The sequence below is a fragment of the Nerophis ophidion genome, linkage group LG26 (genome assembly GCF_033978795.1).
Source record: "Nerophis ophidion isolate RoL-2023_Sa linkage group LG26, RoL_Noph_v1.0, whole genome shotgun sequence".
In the NCBI taxonomy this organism is placed as follows: Eukaryota; Metazoa; Chordata; class Actinopteri; order Syngnathiformes; family Syngnathidae; genus Nerophis; species Nerophis ophidion.
The window spans coordinates 34,009,112-34,031,460 of record NC_084636.1 but is presented as its reverse complement, the minus strand read 5'-3'; the positions used below and the strand labels follow the sequence as shown (position 1 = coordinate 34,031,460).

At 35.1% G+C, this 22,349-nt stretch overlaps 1 protein-coding gene and 1 long non-coding RNA gene across 2 annotated transcripts in view; both read left to right on the top strand.

Moving 5' to 3' along the window:
- Window positions 1–7,065, top strand: part of LOC133543636 (uncharacterized) — a 31,742-nt gene extending 24,677 nt beyond the window's left edge. The window contains exon 4 of the long non-coding RNA XR_009804433.1: window positions 6,749–7,065. This is a non-coding gene — a long non-coding RNA (uncharacterized LOC133543636). The remainder of the gene's footprint in view (window positions 1–6,748) is intronic.
- Window positions 7,066–8,011: 946 nt separating this feature from the next.
- Window positions 8,012–22,349, top strand: part of LOC133543960 (cadherin-24-like) — a 38,146-nt gene continuing 23,808 nt past the window's right edge. The window contains exons 1-4 of the mRNA XM_061888913.1: window positions 8,012–8,292; window positions 14,280–14,574; window positions 19,706–19,825; window positions 20,497–20,664. Coding sequence (XP_061744897.1) covers window positions 8,185–8,292; window positions 14,280–14,574; window positions 19,706–19,825; window positions 20,497–20,664 — 691 coding nt within the window. The 5' untranslated portion in view covers window positions 8,012–8,184. The remainder of the gene's footprint in view (window positions 8,293–14,279; window positions 14,575–19,705; window positions 19,826–20,496; window positions 20,665–22,349) is intronic.

Below are 22,349 nucleotides of genomic sequence, written 5' to 3'. Positions count from 1 at the left end.
TTAAGTACTTTAGTGTTACATTAGTGAGTACTTGAGTGTATACTTTAGTGAGTACTTAGTGTATACTTTCGTGAGTACTTAACTGAGTACTTTGAGTATTTGAGTGTGTGCTTGACTGTGTACTTTAGTGAGTACCTGAGTGTCTACTTTAGTGAGTAACTGAGTGTGTAATTTAGAGAGTAATTGAGTGTGTACTTTAGAGAGTAATTGAGTGTGTACTTTAGAGAGTAATTGAGTGTGTACTTTAGTGAGTAATTGAGTAAGTACTTTAGTGAGTACTTTAGTGAGTACTTTAGCGAGTACTTTAGCGAGTACTTTAGCGAGTACTTTAGCGAGTACTTTAGCGAGTACTTTAGCGAGTACTTGAGCGAGTAATTGAGTGAGTAATTGAGTGAGTAATTGAGTGAGTAATTGAGTGAGTAATTGAGTGAGTAATTGAGTGTACTTGAGTAAGTAGAGTGAGTAATTGAGTGAGTACTTTAGTGAATAATTGATTAGGTACTTTAGTGAGTACTTGGTTGTATACTTTAGTGAGTACTTAGTGTATACTTTCGTGAGTACTTAATTGAGTACTTTAGTGAGTATTTCAGTGTGTGCTTGACTGTGTACTTTAGTGAGTACCTGAGTGTCTACTTTAGTGAGTAACTGAGTGTGTACTTTAGAGAGTAATTGAGTGTGTACTTTAGTGAGAACTTTAGTGAGTACTTTAGTAAGTACTTTAGTGAATACTTGAGTGAGTACTTTATTGAGTTCTTGGGTGAGTAATAGAGTGTGTACTTTAGTGAGTACTTGAGTGTGTACTTAAGTTAGTACTTGAGTGTGTACTTGAGTGAGTAATTGAGTGAGTACTTGAGTGAGTAATTGAGTGTACGTGAGTGAGTAATTGAGTGTGTACTAGAGTGAGTACTTGAGTAAGTAATTGAGTGAGTACTTTAGTGAATAATTGATTAAGTACTTTAGTGTTACATCAGTGAGTACTTGAGTGTATACTTTAGTGAGTACTTAGTGTATACTTTCGTGAGTACTTAATTGAGTATTTGAGTGTGTGCTTGACTGTGTACTTTAGTTAGTACCTGAGTGTCTACTTTAGTGAGTAACTGAGTGTGTACTTTTGAGAGTAATTGAGTGTGTACTTTTGAGAGTAATTGAGTGTGTACTTTTGAGAGTAATTGAGTGTGTACTTTAGTGAGTACTTTAGTAAGTACTTTAGTGAGTACTTTTGTAAGTACTTGAGTGAGTTCTTGGGTGAGTAATTGAGTGTGCTCTTCAGTGAGTAATTAAGTACTTTCGTATGTTCTTTAGTGAGTACTTTAGCGAGTACTTGAGTAAGTACTTGAGTGAGTAATTGAGTGAGTACTTGAGTGAGTACTTGAGTAAGTACTTGAGTGAGTACTTGAGTAAGTACTTGAGTGAGTAATTGAGTGAGTACTTTAGTGAATAATTGATTAAGTACTTTAGTGTTACATTAGTGAGTACTTGAGTGTATACTTTAGTGAGTACTTAGTGTGTACTTTCGTTAGTACTTTAGTGAGTATTTGAGTGTGTGCTTGACTGTGTACTTTAGAGAGTAATTGAGTGTGTACTGTAGTGAGAACTTTAGTGAGAACTTTAGTGAGAACTTTAGTGAGTACTTTAGTGAGTACTTTAGTAAGTACTTGAGTGAGTTCTTGGGTGAGTAATTGAGTGTGTACTTTAGTGAGTACTTGAGTGTGTACTTAAGTGAGTACTTGAGTGTGTACTTGAGTGAGTAATGGAGTGTGTACTTGAGTGAGTAATTGAGTGTGTACGTGAGTGAGTAATTGATTGTGTACGTGAGTGAGTAATTGAGTGTGTACTAGAATGAGTAATTGAGAGTGTACTAGAGTGAGTAATTGAGTGTGTACTGAGTGAGTAATTGAGTGTGTACTGGAGTGAGTACTTTAGTGAGCCGCCAGGACTGGAGGTGACGGATGAGATCACAAAGGATGTCCGCCCGCCTGAATGCCTTCATTAGACACAAAGATCATCTAATCAATGAAGCCTCACTCTGCTGCTCCTTCATCTGGCCAACTTTATGTCCTCAACATTTGTTTCCCTTTTTTTACTTTCCTTTTTATTTCTTATCCTTTTTTTTTTTTTTACTGTTTTGTGTTCTAATTACTGTCGTTTTTTTTCCCCCACGCACGCCTCAAATGAACCCACCTTGGCTTTCCTGCTCCAAATCCCAAATTGCTGACATCTGCGATCTTCTCTTTCTCTCTCTCTCTGCGCGCACTCATGCACTCACACACACACACACACACACACACACGCCCGTGTACCTTGTGTGTGTGTGTGTGTGTGTGTGTGTTGTTGCATTTATATGCAAATGAGCGTGGCCAAAAGGTAATGATGCCATAAACACAAACATAAACGTTGTGGCTTCATCTCCAAATGCAACCTTTTCATCAACATCCTGGTACTCAGTCAAACATACACACACCTACATGTTACTATTTAGTAGTATTATTACATCCTTGTACTTGGTCAAAAATACAGTAATAAATGTTACTATTTAGTTGTATTACTACATCCTGGTACTTGGTCAAAAACACGCACGCACGCACACACACACACAGACACCTATACTCTACTATATTACTAATTGTATTTTTCTTACTATTATTATTATTTTCCACTCGACTCTATCCATCCATCCATTTCATACCGCTTATTCCTATTATTATTATTATTATTAATAATAAATAATTTTATTACGGTTATGATTTTTTATTATCATTGTTTACTATTATTTGTACTATTGCTATTATTATTATATTGTTTTTATTATTAATGTATTTATTTCTATTGTTGTTATTATTGTTGTTGTTGTTATTAGGGTTAGGTTCAGGGTTAGGGTTAGTATTATATACAGTATAGTATTATTATTATTTTAATTATGTTAGTATTAATAATATGATGATTATTACTTGTGTTATTATTATTCAGATGATTTTTATTACTTATGTAATTATTATTTTAATGTATTGTTATAATAATGTATTATTATTATTATTACTATCATCAGAATTATTATTATATTATTATCATTATTACTATTTTGCTATTATATTGTAGCATTCTTATCATCTTTAATAGTATTATTATTATTATTTGTATTATAACTATTATTATTATTATTATTATTAAACTTACATGTTACTATTTAGTTGTATTATTACATCCTGGTACTTGGTCAAAAATACAGTACTACATGTTACTATTTAGTAGTATTACCACATCCTGGTACTTAGTCACACACACACAAACAAACAAACACACAGACACCAACATGCTACTATATTACTAATAGTTTTTTTCTTACTATTAATATTTTCCTCACGACTCTATCCATCCATCCATTTCCTACCGTATGTTCCTATTATTATTGTTATTATTACAATTATTATTATTATCATTATTATTATTATCACTGGTATGATTTTTATTATTATTTATCATTATTATTATTGTTATTATTATTATATAGTTATTTGTATTTGTATATTTATTTTTATTATTATTATTACTGTTGTTGTTTTTTGTTTTTGTTGTTGTTAATATTATTAATATTAGGGTCAGGGTAAGGGTTAGTATTATATATAGTATAGTATTATTATTATTTTAGTTACTATGTTAGTATTAATAATATGATTAGTATTACTTGTATTATTATTATTCAGGTGATTTTTATTTCCAATTTTATTGTTATTATTTTAATATATTGTTACAATATTGTACTCAGTGGCCTAGTGGTTAGAGTGTCGTCCCTGAGATCGGTAGGTTGTGAGTTCAAACCCCGGCCGAGTCATACCAAACACTATACAAAAATGGGGGTTAAATTACCATAAATGATTCCCGGGCGCGGCACCGCTGCTGCCCACTGCTCCCCTCACCTCCCAGGGGGTGATCAAGGGTGATGGGTCAAATGCAGAGAATAATTTTGCCACATTTAGTATAGTGTGACAATCATTGGTACTTTAACTTTACTTTAACTTTATTATTATTAATATCATCAGAATGATTATCATTATTATTATTTTGCTATTATATTGTAGTGTTATTATTATCTGTATTATTATTATTATTATTATTATTATTATTATTACACCTACACGTTACTATTTAGTAGTAGTATTACATCCTGGTACACAGTCAAAAATACACACACACACACCTACATGTTACTATTTAGTAGTATTATTACATCCTGGTACATGGTCAAAAATACACTACTACGTGTTTTTATTTAGTATTACTGAGTAGTGAGGTAGTGACTTGTCCAGGGTGCACCCCGCCTTCCGCCCGAATGCAGCTGAAACAGGCTCCAAAACCCCCACGACCCCACAATGGACAATCGGTAGAAAACGAAATCATGCTATTCAGCATTGATGTCTTCTTGTTAATAATAATAATAATAATAATAATAATATGATAGAGTTTAACAATAATAATATTACTAATTGTTGTTTTCTTACTATTGTTATTTTCCTGACTACTCCATCCATCCATCCATTTCCTACCACTCCTCCCTATGATTATTATTATGATTATTATCATTATTATTATTGTTATTATTATAATTATGATTACTATAATTGTTATTGTTATGACTATTATTATTATTATATTTTATTTTTATTGGTATTATGTCATTATTATTATTACTATAGTATTATTATTATTATTATTTATGTTTTAATTATTATATTATATTTTTATTTCTTATTATTGATATTGTAATTATGTCATTGTTAATAATATTATGGTATTATTTAAATTATTATATTTGTATTAACAATATGATTACTATTAATATAGTATTATTATTCAAATTATTATATTAGTATTAATAATATGAGTACTATTACTCTTGTTATTATTATTACTAATATTATTTTATGTTATAAAAATATTTTATTATTATTATCATTAGAATTATATTATTATCAGTATTATTATATTGCTATTATATTCAAGTATTATTCTTATATGTAATATTTGTATTGTTATATTATTGTTATTATTATTGTTATTATTATTAGTATTATTATTATTATTATCCAACCATCCATTCATTTTCTTCCGCTTATCCGAGGTCGGATTATTATTATTATTATTACTATTATCATTTACCTCTATATGCTGTTATAGCGCGGTTGGTAGAGCAGCTGTGCCAGCAACTTGAGGGTTCCAGGTTCAATCCCCGCCTCAGCCATACTAGTCCCTGCCGTTGTGTCCTTGGGCAAGACGCTCTACTCACCTGCTCCCAGTGCCACCAAAACTGCTTTAAATGCAACTTAGATATTGGCTTTCACTATGTAAAGCGCTTTGAGTCACTAGAGAAAAGCGCTATATAAATATAATTTTGTTCACTTCACTTATTATTACTATTATATTATTATTAATAATTGTAGTAGTAGTAGTATGTTATAATATTATATTTTTATTATTATTATTATATTATTTGTATTATTATTATTATTATTGCTGTTGTTGCTGTGATGATGATGATGATGATGAGGTAGTAGCAGGTAGATAGTAGTGAGAAGAAGCAGGCAACATGTTTATTAGCCATGAAGGAAATAAAGCTGGCCACTTAACGAGCTAATTAACTCTTCTTCTTTCACACTTATTCCTTCTTCTCCCTTTTCTTCTTTTTCTTCTTTTTCTGCTGGTCCCCTTAGTAAATATACTAGTATGTTACTATTATGATATTATGATGATACTACTATAATAGTATTATGATACAATTATGATATTACTATGATATTACTATGATGTTACTATGATATTACTATGGTATTACTATGATAGATGTATTATGATATTACTATGATACAGTTATGATAGTGTTATGAAGGAGATGATGATGTCATGATGTTTTGAAGCAAGCAGGAGATGTTGATGATGTCATGATGTTTTGAAGCAAGCAGGAGATGTTGATGATGTCATGATGTTTTGAAGCAAGCAGGAGATGATGATGATGTCATGATGTTTTGAAGCAAGCAGGAGATGATGATGATGTCATGATGTTTTGAAGCAAGCAGGAGATGATGATGATGTCATGATGTTTTGAAGCAAGCAGGAGATGATGATGATGTCATGATGTTTTGAAGCAAGCAGGAGATGTTGATGATGTCATGATGTTTTGAAGCAAGCAGGAGATGATGATGATGTCATGATGTTTTGAAGCAAGCAGGAGATGATGATGATGTCATGATGTTTTGAAGCAAGCAGGAGATGATGATGATGTCATGATGTTTTGAAGCAAGCAGGAGATGATGATGATGTCATGATGTTTTGAAGCAAGCAGGAGATGTTGATGATGTCATGATGTTTTGAAGCAAGCAGGAGATGATGATGATGTCATGATGTTTTGAAGCAAGCAGGAGATGATGATGATGTCATGATGTTATGAAGCAAGCAGGAGATGATGATGATGTCATGATGTTTTGAAGCAAGCAGGAGATGATGATGATGTCATGATGTTTTGAAGCAAGCAGGAGATGATGATGATGTCATGATGTTATGAAGCAAGCAGGAGATGATGATGATGTCATGATGTTATGAAGCAAGCAGGAGATGATGATGATGTCATGATGTTTTGAAGCAAGCAGGAGATGTTGATGATGTCATGATGTTTTGAAGCAAGCAGGAGATGATGATGATGTCATGATGTTTTGAAGCAAGCAGGAGATGATGATGATGTCATGATGTTTCCCCTCAGGTGATGGAGGACGTCAACCAGCAAGTGTGAAGAAGAGTATGGACCTTCATCATCATCATCATCATCTTCCTCATGCTATGAGAGTGGTTCAGTGAGACGACTGCAGTTTAGAAATGAGGAAACACTTTCTTCTTCTTCTCCTCCTGCTGGACCTCAGTGTTGTAGTCGTGAGAACATCAGGACTTCTTCACACTCCTCTTGCTCTGGAAAACACTTTCAAACACCACCAAGAAGGTTCTCCTGCTTCTTCTCCTCCTTCTTCTTCTCCTTGTCCCTCTTCTCCTTCATCTCCTCCTCTTCTTCCTTCTTCTTCTTCTTTTTCTCCACCTCCTTCTCCTTCTTCTCCTCCTTCTCCTTCATCTAATCCTCCTCTTCCTTCCTATCCTTCTTCTCCTTCTTCTTCTCTTTCTCCTTCTTCTTCTTCTTCTCCTCTTCCTTCTTTTTCTTCTTCTTCTTCTCCTCATCCCCTTGCTCCTTCTTCTCCTCATTCTCCTTCTCCTTCTTCCTCTTTTCCTCCTCCTCCTCCTTCTACTTCTTCTTCTTCCTCTTCTTCTTCTCCTCCTTCTCCTCCTTTTCCTTCTTCTCCTCCTTCTCCATCTGCTCCTCCTCTTCCTTCCTTTCCTCCTTCTTCTTCTTCTCTTTCTATTTCTTCTTCTTCTTCTTCTCCTTCTCCTTCTCCTCCTTCTTCTTCTCCTTCTCCTCCTCCTCCTCCTCCTCTTCCTTCTTCTCCTCCTTCTCCCTCTCCTTCATCTTCCTCTTCTCCTCCTTCTTCGTCTTCTCCTCCTCCCACTTCTTCTACTTCTTTTTCTTCTTCTTCTCCTTCTTTTTCTCCTTCTTCTCCTTCTTTGTCTTCTTCTTCTCCTCTTCCTTCTTTTTCTTCTTCTTCTCCTTCTTCGTCTTCTTCTTCTCCTCTTCCTTCTTTTTCTTCTTCTTCTCCTTCATCTTCTTCCCCTTCTCCTCTTCCTTCTTCTCCTCCTTCTCCCTCTCCTTCATCTTCCTCTTCTCCTCCTTCTTCGTCTTCTTCTTCTTATTATTCTCCTCCTCCTTTTTCTTCTTCTCCTTCTCCTTATTCTTCCCCACTTCCTCTTCCTCGTCCTTCTTCTTCTTCTCCTCCTCCTTCTATACCTCCTCTTTCTTCTTCTTCTCCTCTTTTTTATTCTTCTTCTTTTCCTTTCCGTCCTTCTTTTTCTCCTCCCCCTCCACCTTGTTATTCTTCTCTTCCTTCTTCTTCTTCTTCTTCTCCTCCTCCTTCTTCTTCTCCGCCTCCTCCTCTTTCTTCTTCTCCTCCTTCTTCTCTTCCTTCTTCTTCATCTCCTCCTTCTCCTTCTGCCAAAACCTCCACCCTTGAACTCAGCAAGAGTCAGAGCAGCATCAGCTGGAGGAGTGGCGAGGTCAAAGGTCAAAGGTCAGGTCAGGTGTCAGCAAGTTCTCCCAGGATGTCGAGAAGGAGGAGGAGGAGGAGGAGGAGGAAGAGGAGCTGGTTGTGGAACCAGTTCTTCGTCATCGAGGAGTACAGAGGACCTGAACCAGTTCTCATTGGACGAGTAGGTTCACCTTTTTTACTGCTTTCTACTTCGTACTCTGTTGTGGAATACTTCCTACTTTCTACTTGTACTTGTCCTTATACTTTCTGTGTACTACGTGTGTACTAGCTTTCCTTTTACAACATTACTGACTTATGTATTTTTACTTGTTACATTTTCTACTTTCAGTGCATCCAAGCATGTCCTTAAGGTCTGGAATCAGTTCACCTCTGTACTCAAAATTCTGCACACAATACCCCATGATTGGTGTGTCAAGCTCGCAACATCGTGTTCAAAAAGGCTGGAATTTCCGCCAAAGTACTGGAAATGGTCTGAATAATTATGTACATTTGTAAAAAAAAAAAAAAAAAGTTAGAATAAATAAACGTTGCTACATTGTCATTATTGGGGTATTGTGTGTAGAACTTTAAGGACAACAATAAATGTATTAATTTTGGAATAAGGCTTTAACATGAGGAGAATATGTGGACAAATTCAGCGCTGTGATTACTTTCTGGATGCACTACTCATTTCCATCCGATTTATTTTCAAAGTACTTACTTATCTTAACTAGTACTATAGTACTTACTTATCTTAACTATTGTTATAGTACTTACTTAGCTCACTTATTTCCATAGTACTTACATATCTTAATTATTGTTATAGTACTTCACGATAATGATTATTATTCTAGTACCTGCTTATCTCAACTATTATTATACTACTTACTTATCTTAACTATTATTATAGTACTTATTTAGCTCACTTATTTCCAAAGCACTTACTTATCTTAATTATTATTAAAGTACTTATTGATGTTAATTATTATTATAGTACATACTTATATCTCAACTATTATTATAGTACTTCCTTGGCTCACTTATTTCCATAGTACTTGCTTATAGTACTTAATTATATGTAGAAGAATATATAAAAATATATGAATATAAAACATTGAAGTGAATTATAGTAACATAGTACCAACGTATATGACTATATAACTTATATATTTATAGTAATACAGTACATATAACTACAGAATCTATAGAGTTATAGCACTACAGTACCAGGGTATATATCTAAAGAATATGTAGTTATAGTACCAGGGTTTATAACTATAGATTATATATAGCGTTATAATACTCTAGTACCAGGATATATATTTACAGACTATATATAGTGTTGTAGTACTATAGTACCAAGGTATTTAACTATAGATTATATTAGGTTATAGTACTATGGTAACCGGGTATATAACTACAGAATATATAGCAATATAGTACTATAGTACCAGGGTATATAACTATAGTATATATATATAGGGTTATAGTACTATAGTACCAGGGTATATAAATATAGTATATATATAGTGTTATAGTACTGGAGTACCATGGTATATAACTAAAGAATATGTAGTTATAGTACCAGGGTTTATAACTATAGATTATATATAGCGTTATAGTACTATAGTACCAGGATATGTATTTACAGAATATATATAGTGTTGTAGTACTATAGTACCAAGGTATATAACTATAGAATATATTAGGTTATAGTACTATGGTAACAGGGTATATAACTACAGAATATATAGAAATATAGTACTATAGTACCAGGGTATGTAACTATAGTATATATATATATTTAGAGTTATAGTAGTATAGTACCAGGGTATATAAATATAGTATATATATAGTGTTATAGTACTGGAGTACCATGGTATATAACTATATAATATATAGTGTTACAGTACTATAGTACCAGGGTATATAACTATAGAATATATTGGGTTATAGTACTATGGTAACAGGGTATATAACTACAGAATATATAGCAATATAGTACCAGGGTATATAACTATAGTATATATATAGGGTTATAGTACTATAGTACCAGGGTATATAAATATAGTATATATATATATATATAGTGTTATAGTACCAGGGTATATAACTACAGACTATGTAGTGTTATAGTACTATAGTACCAGTGTATATAACTATAGAATACATAGTACTGTAATATATAGTATATAAAACTAGTAGAATGACAACAAGTGGCTGACATGTGAGCAATAAAATCACTTTTATGACACCAAACAAGTTCTGGTAGTATTTGTATGTACACGTACTATATATTCCCCTGCTCAGCCTTGTACTTTGTACTGTGTACTCTGTCTAGTCCACCATCACGGCCCTAAAGCCCTTTGGAGGTGTGTCCTAGAACCTTTGTACTGTGTACTATGTCTGCTGACAGAACATGTTTAGGAAAAATATTCTTTGTTGATGAGAAGTTTGTTGATGAAAAATACTAACATTGTATTTTTTCATGAAAAATACTTTGTTTTTTCATGAAAATACTATATTTGCTGTTGAAAAAAACTGTGTTTGTTGTTTTGAAAAATACTGTGTTTGTTTAGGTAAAATACAATGTTGATGAAAACTACTATATTTGGTTATGAAATATACTATGTTTGTTGATGATAAATACTATGTTTGCTGTTGAAAAATACTGTTTATGAAAAATACTATGTTTGTTTATTAAAAAATACTATGTTCGTTGATGAAAACTACTGTTTGTTTATGATAAAATGCTGTTTGTTTATAGAAAATACTATGTTTGTTTATGATAACTACTGTTTGTTTATAGAAAATACTATGTTTGTTTATGATAACTACTGTTTGTTTATGAAAATACTATGTTTGTTTATGATAAATACTGTTTGTTTATGAAAATACTATGTTTATGATAAATACTATGATTTTCGATGAAAACTACTGTTTGTCTTTTTATCAAAAATGCTGTTTGTTTATGAAAATACTATATTTGTTTAGGAAAAATACTATGTTTGTTTATAATTTAAAAAAATACAATGTGTGTTTATGATAAATACTATGTTTGTTAATGAAAAATACTGTTTGGTTATGAAATTGCTATGTTTGTTTAGGAAAAATATTATGTTTGTTGATGAAAAATACTATGTTTGTTTATGAAAAACAAGATGTTTGTTCATGAAAAATACTATATTTGTTGACGAAAACTCCTGTTTGTTTATGAAAAATGGTGTTTGTTTATGAAAATACTATATTTGTTTAGGAAAAATACTATGTTTATGAAAAAGACTTTGTTTGTCTATAAAAAAATACTGTGTTGATGAAAACTACTGTTTGTTTATAAAAATGCTATGTTTGTTTAGGAAAAATTCTGTTTAATTATGATAAATACTATGTTTGTTTATGAAAAATACTATGTTTGTTTATAAAAAATATTATGTTTGTTTATGAAAATGCTATGTTTGTTTAGGAAAAATTGTTTAATTATGATCAATACTATGTTTGTTTATGAAAAATACTATGTTTGTTTATAAAAAAATATTATGTTTGTTTATGAAAATGCTATGTTTGTTTAGGAAAAATTCTGTTTAATTATGATAAATACTATGTTTGTTTATGAAAAATACTATGTTTGTTTATAAAAAATATTATGTTTGTTTATGATAAATGCTGCGTTTGTTGATGAGCAATGCTGTTTGTTTCTGAAAATACTATGTTTGTTTATGAAAAATACTATGTTTATAAAAAATACTATGTTTGTTTATGATAAATACTATGTTTATAAAAAATACTATGTTTGTTTATGATAAATACTATGTTTGTTGACGAAAACTACTGTTTGTTTATGAAAATGCTATGTTTGTTTAGGAAAAATACTATGTTTGATTATAGAAAATATTATGTTTTTTTATGATAAATACTATGTTTGTTGATGAAAAATGCTGTTTGTGAAAATGCCATGTTTGTTTAGGAAAAAATTCTGTTTAGTTATGAAAAATACTGTTTGTTTATGAAAAATACTATGTTTGTTTATAAAAAAAACTATGTATGTTTATGAAAAATAAGATGTTTGTTTATGACAAATACTATGTTTGTTGATGAAAACTACTGTTTGTTAATGAAAAATGCTGTTTGTTTATGAAAATACTATATATTTTTTAGGAAAAATACTATGTTTGTTCGTTGAAAATACTATGTTTATAAAAATATTTTGTTTGTTTATGATAAATACTGTTTGTTTATGAAAATACTGTTTGTTTATGAAAAATGCTGTTTATGAAAATGCTATGTTTGTTTAGGAAAAATACTATGTTTGTTTATGAAAAATATGTTTGTTGATAAATAAAAAAAATACTGTTTTATGAAAAATAAGATTTTTGTTTATGATAAAAAAAAAAAAATGTTTGATGAAAACTCCTGTTTGTTCATTAAAATACTATATTTGTTTATGAAAAATAATATTTTTTTTAATGAAAAATACTGTTTATGAAAATGTTTTTGGTTTATGAAATTGCTATATTTGTTAAGGAAAAATACTATCTTTGTTTATGAAAAATAAGATGTTTGTTTATGATAAATACTATGTTTGTTGATGAAAACTACTGTTTATGAAAAATTGTTTATAAACATTCTATGTTTGTTTAGGAAAAATACTATGTTTATGAAAAATATGTTTGTTGATTAAAAAATACTATGTTTGTTTATAAAAAAAACTATGTTTGTTGATGAAAAATGATGTTTGTTTATAAAAATGCTATGTTTGTTTAGGAAAAATTCTGTTTAATTATGATAAATACTATGTTTGTTTATGAAAAATACGATGTTTATAAAAATACTATGTTTGTTTATGATAATTACTATGTTTGTTGATGAAAACTACTGTTTGTTTATGATAAATACTATGTTTAATTATGATAAATACTATGTTTGTTTATGAAAAATACTATGTTTGTTTATAAAAAATATTACGTTTTTTTTATGATAAATACTATGTTTGTTGATGAAAAATGCTGTTTGTTTATGAAAAATTGTTTGTTTAGGAAAAATTCTGTTTAGTTATGAAAAATACGGTTTGTTTAAGAAAAATACTGTTTGTTTATGAAAAATACTGTTTGTTTATGAAAATACTATGTTTGTTTTTGAAAAATACTATGTGTGTTTATGAAAAATTCTGTTTGTTTATGAAAAATACTGTTTGTTTATGAAAATTTCTGTTTAAGAAAAATAGTTTGTTTATGAAAATACTATGTTTGTTTTTGAAAAATACTATGTTTGTTCATGAAAAATTCAGTTTGTTTATGAAAAATACTATGTTTGTTTATGAAAATACTATGTTTGTTTTTGAAAAATTCTGTTTGTTTAAGAAAAATACTATGTTTGTTTTATGAAAACTACTGCTTGTTTATGATAAATGTTTGTTTATGAAAATACTATGTTTGTTTTTGAAAAATTCAGTTTGTTTATGAAAAATACTATGTTTGTTTATGAAAATACTATGTTTGTTTTTGAAAAATTCTGTTTGTTTAAGAAAAATACTATGTGTGTTTTTGAAAACTACTGCTTGTTTATGATAAATGTTTGTTTATGAAAATACTATGTTTGTTTATGAGAATACTATGTTTGTTTATGAAAATACAATGTTTTTTTATTTAAAAAAATACTTTGTTTGTTTATGTTAAATACTATGTTGATGAAAACTACTGTTTGTTTATGAAAAATACTGTTTGTTTATTAAAAATGAGCTGTTTGTTAATGAAACATACTATATTTGTTTATAAAAAAATACTATGTTTGTTTATGAAAAATACTATGTTTTTTGACGAAAAATACTGTTTTTTGATGAAAAATACTATGTTTTTTAGATTAAAAATACTATGTTTTTTAGATTAAAAATACTACGTTTTTTGATGAAAAATGTGATGTTTGTTTATGAAAAATACTATGTTTGTTTATGAATATTACTGTTTGTTGATTAAATCTACTGTTTGTTTGTGAAAAATACTACGTTTGTTTGTGAAAGTACTATGTGTGTGAAAGTACTACGTGAATGTACTACGTGATGGTGAGTAAAGTAGTATTGTGTGTGTGTGTGTGTGTGTGTGTGTGTGTGTGTGTGTGTGTGTGTGTGTGTGTGTGTGTGTGTGTGTGTGTGTGTGTGTGTGTGTGTACTTGCAGCTGCACACAGACATGGACCGAGGGGACGGACTCACCAAGTACCTCCTGGAGGGCGAGGGGGCGGGGTCAGTGTTTGTCATCGACGGCGACACGGGAAACATCCACGTGACCAAGTCTCTGGACCGCGAGGAGAAGGACCGCTATCATCTGGTTGCCACGGCGACCGACCGCCTGACGGGCCGAGCGCTGGAACCTTCCTCCCAGTTCGTCATCCGCGTGCAGGACATCAACGACAACCCGCCCGTCTTCCCGCACCCGCCCTACAGCGCCACCCTGCCCGAGATGGCACACATAGGTACTGCACCTACTCTACTCTACCTACTACACATACTGTGGGTACTACTCAGAGATACTACAACATAGGTACTGCACCTAATCTACTCTACCTACTACACATACTGTGGGTACTACTCAGAGATACTACAACATAGGTACTGCACCTAATCTACTCTACCTACTACACATACTGTGGGTACTACTCAGAGATACTACAACATAGGTACTGCACCTAATCTACTCTACCTACTACACATACTGTGGGTACTACTCAGAGATACTACAACATAGGTACTGCACCTAATCTACTCTACCTACTACACATACTGTGGGTACTACTCAGAGATACTACAACATAGGTACTGCACCTGCCTACTCTACATACTACATAGTACTACTCATAGATACTACAACATAGGTACTGCACCTGCCTACTCTACATACTACACAGTCTAGGTACTACTCATAGATACTACACATAGGTACTACTCATAGGTACTGCACCTGCTCCACATACCATATAGTACTACTCATAGATAATAAACATAGGTACTGCACCTGCTCTACGTACTACTCATACTGTAGGTACTACTTATAGATACTACACATAGGTACTGAACCTGCTCTACCTACTACACGGTACTACTCATATATACTACACATAGGTACTGCAACTACTCTAGGTACTACAAATACTGGAGGTACTACTTATAGGTACTGAACCTGCTCTACCATACTACACGGTACTACTCATATATACTACATATAGGTACTGCACCTACTGTATTTACTACGCATACTGGAGGTACTACTTTTATATACTACACATAGGTACTACTTTTAGATACTACCCATAGGTATTACTTTTATATACTACACATAGGTACTACTTTTAGATACTACCCATAGGTACTACTTTTAGATACTACCCATAGGTACTACCTTTATATACTACACATAGGTACTACTTTTAGATACTACCCATAGGTACTACTTTTAGATACTACCCATAGGTACTAATTTTAGATACTACCCATAGGTACTACTTTTAGATACTACCCATAGGTACTACTTTTAGATACTACTCATAGGTACTACTTTTAGATACTACTTTTAGATACTACCCATAGGTACTACTTTTATATACTACACATAGGTACTACTTTTAGATACTACCCACAGGTACTAATTTTAGATACTACCCATAGGTACTACTTTTAGATACTACCCATAGATACTGCACCTACTCTATATACTACACATACTGTAGGTACTACTCATAGATACTACACATAGGTACTGAACCTGCTCTAGGTACTACAAATACTGGAGGTACTACTTATAGATACTACACATAGGTACTGAACCTGCTCTACCCACTACACGGTACTACTCATATATACTACATATAGGTACTGTACCTACTGTATTTACTACACATACTGGAGGTACAACTTTTATATACTACACATAGGTACTACTTTTAGATATTACCCATAGGTACTGCACCTACTCTACGTACTACACATACTGGAGGTACTACTTTTATATACTACACATAGGTACTACTTTTAGATACTACCCATAGGTACTACTTTTAGATACTACCCATAGGTACTGCACCTACTCTACGTACTACACATACTGGAGGTACTACTTTTAGATACTACCCATAGGTACTACTTTTAGATACTACCCATAGGTACTGCACCTACTCTACATACTACACATACTGGAGGTACTACTTACATATACTACATATAGGTACTACTTTTAGATACTACCCATTGGTGCTACTTTTAGATACTACCCGTAGGTACTACTTTTAGATACTACCCATAGGTACTACTTTTAGATACTACCATAGGTACTACTTTTAGATACTACCCATAGGTACTACTTTTAGATACTACCCATAGGTACTACTTTTAGATACTACACATAGGTACTACTTTTAGATACTACCCATAGGTACTACTTTTAGATACTACCATAGGTACTACTTTTAGATACTACACATAGGTACTGCACCTACTCTACATACTCCCCATACTGGAGGTACTACTTACATATACTACATATAGGTACTACTTTTAGATACTACCCATTGGTACTACTTTTAGATACTACCCATAGGTACTGCACCTACTCTACGTACTACACATACCGGAAGTACTACTTTTATATACTACACATAGGTACTACTTTTAGATACTACCCATAGGTACTACTTTTAGATACTACCCATAGGTACTACTTTTAGATACTACCCATAGGTACTGCACCTACTCTACGTACTACACATACTGGAGGTACTACTTACATATACTACATATAGGTACTGCACCTAGTCTAGGTATTACACATACTGTAGGTACTACTTATATATACTATGTGTTTGTACTGCACCTAGTCTAGGTACTACACATAGGTACTACCATAGAAACTACACATAGGTACTGCACATTAGTATTACTCATAGATACTACATTTAGGTACTGCACATAGTCTAGGTACTACACATTGGTACTACTCATAGATACTACGAGTCTAGGTACTACACGTAGTTACTAGTTATAGATACTACACAGTGGTACTGCACATAGGTACTACTTATAGATTCTACATGAATGTACTACACATAGGTATTACTTATAGATCAATCAATCAATCAATGTTTACTTATATAGCCCTAAATCACTAGTGTCTCAAAGGGCTGCACAAACCACTACGACATCCTCGGTAGGCCCACATAAGGGCAAGGAAAACTCACACCCAGTGGGACGTCGGTGACAATGATGACTATGAGAACCTTGGAGAGGAGGAAAGCAATGGATGTCGAGCGGGTCTAACATGATACTGTGAAAGTTCAATCCATAATGGATCCAACAAAGTCGTGAGAGTCCAGTCCAAAGCGGATCCGACACAGCAACGAGAGTCCCGTTCACAGCGGAGCCAGCAGGAAACCATCCCAAGCGGAGGCGGATCAGCAGCGCAGGGATGTCCCCAGCCGATACACAGGCGAGCAGTACATGGCCACCGGATCGGACCGGACCCCCTCCACAAGGGAGAGTGGGACATAGGAGAAAAAGAAAAGAAACGGCAGATCAACTGGTCTAAAAAGGGAGTCTATTTAAAGGCTAGAGTATACAAATGAGTTTTAAGGTGAGACTTAAATGCTTCTACTGAGGTGGCATCTCGAACTTTTACCGGGAGGGCATTCCAGAGTACTGGAGCCCGAACGGAAAACGCTCTATAGCCCGCAGACTTTTTTTGTGCTCTAGGAATCACTAATAAGCCGGAGTCCTTTGAAGGCGGATTTCTTGCCGGGACATATGGTACAATACAATCGGCAAGATAGGATGGAGCTAGACCGTGTAGTATTTTATACGTAAGTAGTAAAACCTTAAAGTCACATCTTAAGTGCACAGGAAGCCAGTGCAGGTGAGCCAGTACAGGCGTAATGTGATCAAACTTTCTTGTTCTTGTCAAAAGTCTAGCAGCCGCATTTTGTACCAGCTGTAATCTTTTAATGCTAGACATGGGGAGACCCCAAAATAATACGTTACAGTAATCGAGACGAGACGTAACAAACGCCTGGATAATGATCTCAGCGTCTTTACTGGACAGAATGGAGCGAATTTTAGCGATATTACGGAGATGAAAGAAGGCCGTTTTAGTAACGCATTTAATGTGTGCCTCAAAGGAGAGAGTTGGGTCGAAGATAATACCCAGATTCTTTACCGTGTCGCCTTGTTTAATTGTTTGGTTGTCAAATGTTAGAGTTGTATTATTAAATAGAGTTCGGTGTCTAGCAGGACCGATAATCAGCATTTCCGTTTTTTTGGCGTTGAGTTGCAAAAAGTTAGCGGACATCCATTGTTTAATTTCATTAAGACACGCCTCCAGCTGACTACAATCCGGCGTGTTGGTCAGCTTTAGGGGCATGTAGAGTTGGGTGTCATCAGCATAACAGTGAAAGCTAACACCGTATTTGCGTATGATGTCACCTAGCGGCAGCATGTAGATGCTGAAGAGTGCAGGGCCAAGGACCGAACCCTGGGGAACTCCACATGTTACCTTAACGTAGTCCGAGGTCACATTGTTATGGGAGACACACTGCATCCTATCAGTAAGATAAGAGTTAAACCAAGACAGGGCTAAGTCTGACATACCAATTCGTGTTTTGATACGCTCTAATAAAATATTATGATCGACGGTATCGAAAGCAGCGCTAAGATCGAGGAGCAGCAACATAGATGACGCATCAGAATCCATCGTTAGCAGTAGATCATTAGTCATTTTTGCGAGGGCTGTCTCCGTGGAGTGATTTGCCCTGAAACCGGATTGAAAGGTTTCACATAGATTGTTAGACGCTAAGTGTTCATTTAACTGCTCCGCAACAATTTTTTCGAGGATTTTTGAAATAAAGGGAAGGTGAGACACCGGTCGGTAGTTTACCATGAGGTCAGGATCGAGGTTAGGTCTTTTAAGAAGAGGATGAATAACCGCTTTTTTGAATGCTAGGGGAACAGTGCCCGAGGAAAGTGATAAGTTTATAATATTTAGCACTGATGGACCTAATAATACAAAAAGCTCCTTGATAAGTTTCCCAGGAAGAGGGTCAAGTAAACATGTTGTTTGTTTTATTCCATTTACACGTTGTAACAATTCCTCTAATGTTATTTCCTCAAAACGAGAGGAACTATTTTGGAGGGCAGTATCCGCCGTATATACCGTCGTGTCAGTGTTAATAGAACCCCGTTGTAGCTGGGACGTATTGTCTTTAATCTCCTTTCTAATGACTTCAATTTTCTTACTAAAGAATTGCATAAAGTCATCAGCTGAGTGGGCGGAGCTACTGGAGGGGGTCCCTTGTTGGGTTAGCGATGCTACCGTACTAAACAAAAATTTAGGATCGTTTTTATTACGGTGGATGAGATTTGAGTAATGTACTACATAGCAGTATGCAGTACATAATTGTATGCAGTACATAAGTGTCAGTAACATATGGATGAAAGCAAAGATGATCCTTTAATCTTTGCCATCAGCATATTTATGTTTCACTTTAATGTGACCTCTGACCCCTCCATGCGTGTGCAGGCACGTCCATCATCCTATTGACCTCTGACCCCTCCATGCGTGTGCAGGCACGTCCATCATCCAAGTGACCGCCACGGACGCCGATGATGCAACATATGGAAACAGCGCTCAGCTTGTCTACACCATCACTGAAGGACACCAATACTTCTCTGTGGACCCTCAGACAGGTGTGTCTGGCACATGACACCACATGACACCACATGACATCACATGACATCACGTGACACCACATGACACCACATGACACCACATGACACCACATGACACCACATGACACCACATGACACCACATGACACCACATGACACCACATGACACCACATGACATCACATGACACCACATGACACCACATGACACCACATGACACCACATGACACCACATGACACCACATGACATCACATGACATCACGTGACACCACATGACACCACATGACACCACATGACACCACATGACACCACATGACACCACATGACACCACATGACATCACATGACATCACGTGACACCACGTGACACCACATGACACCACATGACACCACATGACACCACATGACACCACATGACACCACATGACACCACATGACACCACATGACACCACATGACACCACATGACATCACATGACACCACATGACATCACATGACACCACATGACACCACATGACACCACATGACACCACATGACACCACATGACACCACATGACACCACATGACACCACGTGACACCACGTGACATCACGTGACATCACATGACACCACGTGACATCACATGACACCACATGACGCCACATGACACCATATTGATCTGCTGCGTGACATCACTTCCTGGTGGTCCAGGTGTCCTGAGGACCGCCGTGGCCAACATGGACCGGGAGACTCAGGAGGACTACGTGCTGGTGGTCCAGGCCAAGGACATGGGGGGACACCAGGGGGGGCTGTCTGGGACCACCACCGTCACCGTGACGCTCAGCGACGTCAACGACAACCCGCCACACTTCAGACGCAGTAAGTCCCCGCCTCTGATGATGTCACTGTGACATCATCATGTAGCGCTTCACGTAGCAGAAGGTCAGCGAGCACTGTTAGCGTAAATCCGTCAAAGATGCTAACATGCTCCTTTTAAGGCCAGTGAATGATGTCGATGGGCGGAGCTTGTTCTGTGCTGCTCTGTGATTGGCCAGACTCTCACAGGCAAACAATGTATGGAACTGAAATCGAAATTAGAATACATTTTATTATTTGTGACCAACAATATCTTCATATTTATACAAACTGTATCGGTACAGAATATAATACCATACATGTTTGACGCTGATATCGATGATTCACACAGGTATTGGATCAATACAGATATCTGGATATTTGATGTTGTAATAATGTATCGTCAAGATTGCAGTATCTGGATCATTGAAGCATGAGTAGTGATGCTATATCGGGGACATAACGATACCGTACACCACAATAGTGATATTTAACGCACATCTACTAATGCAGTATCGTAAAAGATGACCATATGATCTCTTGCGGTGTGTCGATATCTGGTCATAAAGACGACGATACGGTACATTGCAGTATCCATCTTTGATGCCAGATTTAATGATAGTGTATCTATAGAGTACATCTTCATACACATTTTTGATGATGCTGTATCGAGAATATATCACAAAATTGATATTTGGCACAGGTGTACTGATACTGTATCTTAATCATGACGATTATTTGCAATGACTCAATATTTGATTTCTAATACACATGAGAATGCATCAGACGAGTGATATTTAACTCAGGTGTACTGACACTGTATCGTATTTCTATTTGATGCTGGTGTAGTGATACAGTACTGGACTGATACCGACACTGTATCAGGTTGCCAGGTGGGTGTCAGAAGGTGGTTGCCATGCGACAGAAGAGTCAAAGATGCTGGGTTGCCAGGTGTGCGTCAGGAGGTGGTTGACTTGCGACGCAATTGAAGAGTGAAAGATGCTGGGTTGCCAGTTGTGCGTCAGAAGGTGGTTGCCATGCGACGGAATGGAAGAGTGAAAGATGCTGGGTTGCCAGGTGTATGTCAGAAGGTGGTTGCCATGTGACAGAAGAGTGAAAGATGCTGGGTTGCCAGGTGTGTGTCAGAGGATGGTTGCTATGCGACAGAAAAGTGAAAGATGCTGGGTTGCCAGGTGTGCGTCAGAAGGTGGTTGCCATGCGACGGAATGGAAGAGTGAAAGATGCTGGGTTGCCAGGTGTATGTCAGAAGGTGGTTGCCATGTGACAGAAGAGTGAACCATAATGGGTTGCCAGGTGTGTGTCAGAATGTGGTTGCCATGCGACAGAAGAGTCAAAGATGCTGGGTTGCCAGGTGCGCGTCAGAATGCGGTTGCCATGCGACAGAAGAGTGAAAGATGCTGGGTTGCCAGGTGCGCATCAGAATGTGGTTGCCATGCGACAGAAGAGTGAAAGATGCTGGGTTGCCAGGTGTATGTCAGAAGGTGGTTGCCATGTGACAGAAGAGTGAACCATAATGGGTTGCCAGGTGTGTGTCAGAATGTGGTTGCCATGCGACAGAAGAGTGAAAGATGCTGGGTTGCCAGGTGTGCGTCAGAAGGTGGTTGCAATGTGACGGAATGGAAGAGTGAAAGATGCTGGGTTGCCAGGTGTGTGTCAGAAGGCGGTTGCCATGCGACAGAAGAGTGAAA